Here is a 4285-nt window from a genome sequence, read left to right as displayed (position 1 = left end):
CGAGAGCCACAAATTCGGTCCAGCCAACGACGACGACGACGACGGCAACGACGACGTCAAAGATGATCTCATTTGTGGCCGTCAATATAGCCGAGATGTCATCAAAGATTCAGGGATATTCCCCTCACACCTGCACAGACAGACATTGAAATCCTTAGTTTAGAATTGGATTGCTCCTTTGTTTACTTGTCATTAGGGTTCAATTTGTCATTGGCGGGAGCATTCAATCACACTCGGTGGGAGATCCAAACTTTTCTTAAGCGGATATGGCTTCATGAAAAATTCAGGCGGTTTGAGTTATAACAAATGTTAAGCCAATTCAATTGGCAACTAGTCTGAGCATATTTCAAGCTCACCCTCAAGATTATCGATGCTAAGAGGGAAAAAAACTTCCAGGGGACCAAATCAAGTACATTCATCATGATTCACTTTCATGCTCCCTTTCAGATATGGCCAATTAGTCGGCCATATTTAAAATAATACAGATCCAGCTTTTGCAAGCCAGTCATCAAGGAGAGCTCAATTAAAGTCATCTCTCGGCGAGATCAAATCGTACCGTTACTTTCCATTGCATGACAAGGACAACGATATCCAGGCAAATAATGAACTCGAGTTTGAGATTGAGACACATTATCAGATGGATCCAAGTACTACATCCAAGCGTACAATCGTTATCCTTGGACCTCGGGCCGTCCACTTGCCTCACCTTCAAATTTGGTTCATAGGCAAACATCAATGGATGGCAGAGTGATATCAATACAATTTTCTACCCCCTCATCAATGGAACTTAGGCGAGTGAATTGGTCCTGGGCTTGCATTAAAGTCCGGTAGGCTATAATCAGATACAGTAGCATTGCAATATGTACCATAAGTTTCAATCACTCCACAATAATAGATGGGGACGACATCCTGAACACGTATCTTCTTTTCAGACTGCAGTTCTTGGAGAACATGTGTCAAAATTGTTTATCTGGATGGAGCACGGGGTCTAATTAGCATCGGATGGCCAGCACGGGCTACTCGGGAGCATCGCTGCTACGATCATCATCATTATAATCTCCATCATAAGGAGTACCTTGATCATCACCGGATATTGAAGTGTCGGAAAAAGCGCACCCAGATATCAATGTGTCCCAAACGTTGTGGAAGAGCTCACTTAATGTCTCGAGTATGGGGTTCTTCTTCCTCTTGGGTCAATCCACCACTAAAAACAACAAAGCTTCATTTCTTGACTGTGACGGTGTTACACGAATTGTGATCATCTTATCGATATCCAAATGCGTCCTGATATAGAGCTGTTGTGCTTTATGATGGTTTGCAGGCGTTCTGATGACCAGGTGTTGAATTCCCTGGCTTTTCCCCAGAGCTCATCCTCATTTGATCACTGAGCGTGACAGCGAAATCGAAACAAAGCCTCTCGCTAGCTCTCTTTCTCTCTTGGTCTCTCCTCACTCGGAGTGCTAGCACTAAGCAAGGAAACATTTACACAAGCTCAAACAGGGGGACAATGTGATATACATTGCTATGACCATGATTGGACGGCAAGGAAGCAAGCGAAAAAACATTCACGACATAAGAGTAATATACAGTGTAGTACAGTTGGCGGTCAAATTAAAGTACAGTAAACTCGATACTTCCATTTGAGCCTAATCTTAATGGTCACTTCAACGCACAATGTAACTCATAACTGAATTTTTGAAAAACGACATGATAACAATATTTATTAGGAAAGAGAGGGAAACGATGAAGTTCTAACGGTTGGATGATGTACACGAGGATTTAATTTTGGAACCAATTATATTCATGACCAAGAGATTTGACCATATTAATAATGTATCGTACCTTATCATGAAAAGTAAGGTTCGCAAGAATGGAACAATGGATCAATAACAGCTCCAGACACTTTTACAACGATCGGTAAAAGCATTCTATAAACTTTAGATATTGCAAAATGCAAAAAGTCACAGCTTCCGTCATGATCCAAGTTAGTGGTTTTTGGCATATCAGTTGACGTGTCTAGTGTCCAATTGGAACATAATCATGGGCCATTTAGAAAAACCAATGCTCCCTAATGCTCATTAGCCAAAGATGACTAATTTGATGCATTAGGTGAACCCCTTTGGGTGCCCCCTCGTCTAGTAATAACAAGATTATCACCCTAAAAGCAGGGATATAACCCCTTTTTGCTTTTGGGGGAGGAACGAAAAATCGAAGGGAGGTTCATGAAGTACTGCATGCTAGAGCAATAGGGAAAAACGAAAAGACACATGGCTTTACGGATTGAGAAAGGAGGCGAGTTCAGTATATTGGTTGCCCTTGCATGTATACAGTGAACACCAATGGATCTGTAAGCCAATTAAGACACTAATGCTTCTGCATGTTGGTCAAGCTTACGTATTGGGATAAAGGTATTTAAACACAAAGCAAAAATACAGCCAAAACTTTGGAAAAAGGTAGATTAGGGCACTTTAAATAGATTTACTACTGATCACTGATGTTCCGAGACCTCCATAGTTTTTGCTCTCGTACTCGAAATCATTGAGCAACGAATAGATTTGGCTCCCGAACAAAGCCTATCGCTCCGAGCAGGTGTTAATAGATTCAATCACTGACCAACGACAGATTCATGTTAAACCCCCATAAAATTCAAATGAGTCGGTCTACTACCTGTCACAGATCCTTCCGATATTTCCACCACAGGACATAGAAGGATCCATCTATCTTTCCCGCTAACCACCCAAGTTATCCTACCCGTATTCCGTACGCACAATACTCTCGTCCAGTTCGTCTGCCATGGTTTTCTTTCCGACCGGGCTCGAACCTCGCGATCTGCCATTGGCAATCCTCGCTCAACCGCCGTCACCGAGGGTGGAAGGGTGCGAAAGAATCGGGAAAAAGAACTGCCCTCCGCTTACGACGGAGGGGATGGAGGGGGAAACCCTCGAGATCGGGGGGTTGGAAAGCTCAACCAAAATGACTTAGTTCAACATGGATTTGCGTCGAGTGAAGAGCTTCAAGGCCACGAATTTGGTTAAAAAGCCCAAGAAGATGGCTTTCACCATCAAAGAATTGCTTTCGGATCGGAAAGAGTCTCTGTATATGCGACGACTCAAACTCCAGATGCAGTATCAAATTTTGAGAGGTAAGTCAAACAAGACAATCCGGAGATGGGCTTACCTAAAATCACAAATACCAAGGTGAACAAACAAATAAAATTTGGTTTTTTTTATAATAATCAATTTTACCTGGGGAACCTCTGAACCTTTGACTGGAGCTTGGTATCAACAGGGCATTGATACTGCACGATATAGACAATAGCCCAAATGACACTGAAACAAGCTAACGCGCTCAGAAAACACTTAAACTGAGACACCATAATGACACAATCACTCAAGACATTGTTGTAAAAACGAAGAAAGCCACGTACTCGTTCAGTATAAAGCAAAAGTAGACGCACTGATATTTTTTAACACCTCTGAACCCAAGACTCAAGCAAATGTGAGACTTCTAACGCACCTACTGCCTTACTGAAGAAGCACAATCTTTCAGTCGCCAACATCACACACTTGAATTGGTCATAAGGTCTCTTATATTCAGAAAATACGAACAAGTGTTCGGGGAGACGAGAAGACTCACACACACAGACAGGAGCAGAGATGTCACGTCCTTGGGTTGAATAATAACAATAAACTCATATACAGATAATGCCGATACAGACAGTTGTCTATTTGAGAAACTTCAACTGCAGCATGCATCTAAGGTTATGGCAAATTGTAAATTATGAAGTTAATCATGTAAACCCAGCCCTGTTTGCCACTCTGGATCAGGTGTTTGAAAGCTTTGTCAAGGTAACGAAAATATTTGAAGTCCGAATGAAATTTATCTTGCCACATCAGCTGTGAGATGAAGTTTGGCAGGATGGATTTAATGTTTCAAGCTCTTTGACATATTTTAGTTAGAGTAAAACAAAGTTTAAACATCAATTCAAAAATTGGGATTGGCTCGGCGCAAATAAAACCACCAGACCGTCACCTTGCTGCCAACTAGCTTACTTGATCAGCATCCAAAATTAGTTCTCAGTGATGCCAATTATGACCAGCCCAAAAATTATACCTGCAATTAACACAAAACTTCTCAAACGGTATAGAAGAGACCTTCTCACAAATCTTAATAGCAGTCTAGCAGTATCTGATTGTTCTATCTGAAATGGCTAGCAATAACTAGCCATGATATTTTTGAAAAGTTCAGTCAAATCATTTATCAAAAGCTGTATGGCGTTGAGTAT

At 41.5% G+C, this 4285-nt stretch overlaps 1 protein-coding gene across 3 annotated transcripts in view; it reads left to right on the top strand.

The window, feature by feature from the left end:
* The first annotated feature begins 2847 nt into the window (after nucleotides 1-2847).
* Nucleotides 2848-4285, top strand: part of LOC131879009 (zinc finger transcription factor ref-2-like) — an 8030-nt gene continuing 6592 nt past the window's right edge. Inside the window, exon 1 of one of the 3 annotated variants that reach the window (XM_059225197.1) lies at nucleotides 2848-3142. In XM_059225197.1, the coding sequence (XP_059081180.1) occupies nucleotides 2989-3142 (154 nt within the window). In that variant the 5' untranslated portion in view covers nucleotides 2848-2988. The remainder of the gene's footprint in view (nucleotides 3143-4285) is intronic. The other 2 variants (XM_059225203.1, XM_059225202.1) reach the window with 2 other exon arrangements.

Source organism: Tigriopus californicus, chromosome 4, assembly GCF_007210705.1.
Source record: "Tigriopus californicus strain San Diego chromosome 4, Tcal_SD_v2.1, whole genome shotgun sequence".
Lineage (NCBI taxonomy): Eukaryota > Metazoa > Arthropoda > Copepoda > Harpacticoida > Harpacticidae > Tigriopus > Tigriopus californicus.
Note: the sequence above shows the minus strand (reverse complement) of the source record. Positions and strands in the feature narration are given on the sequence as shown.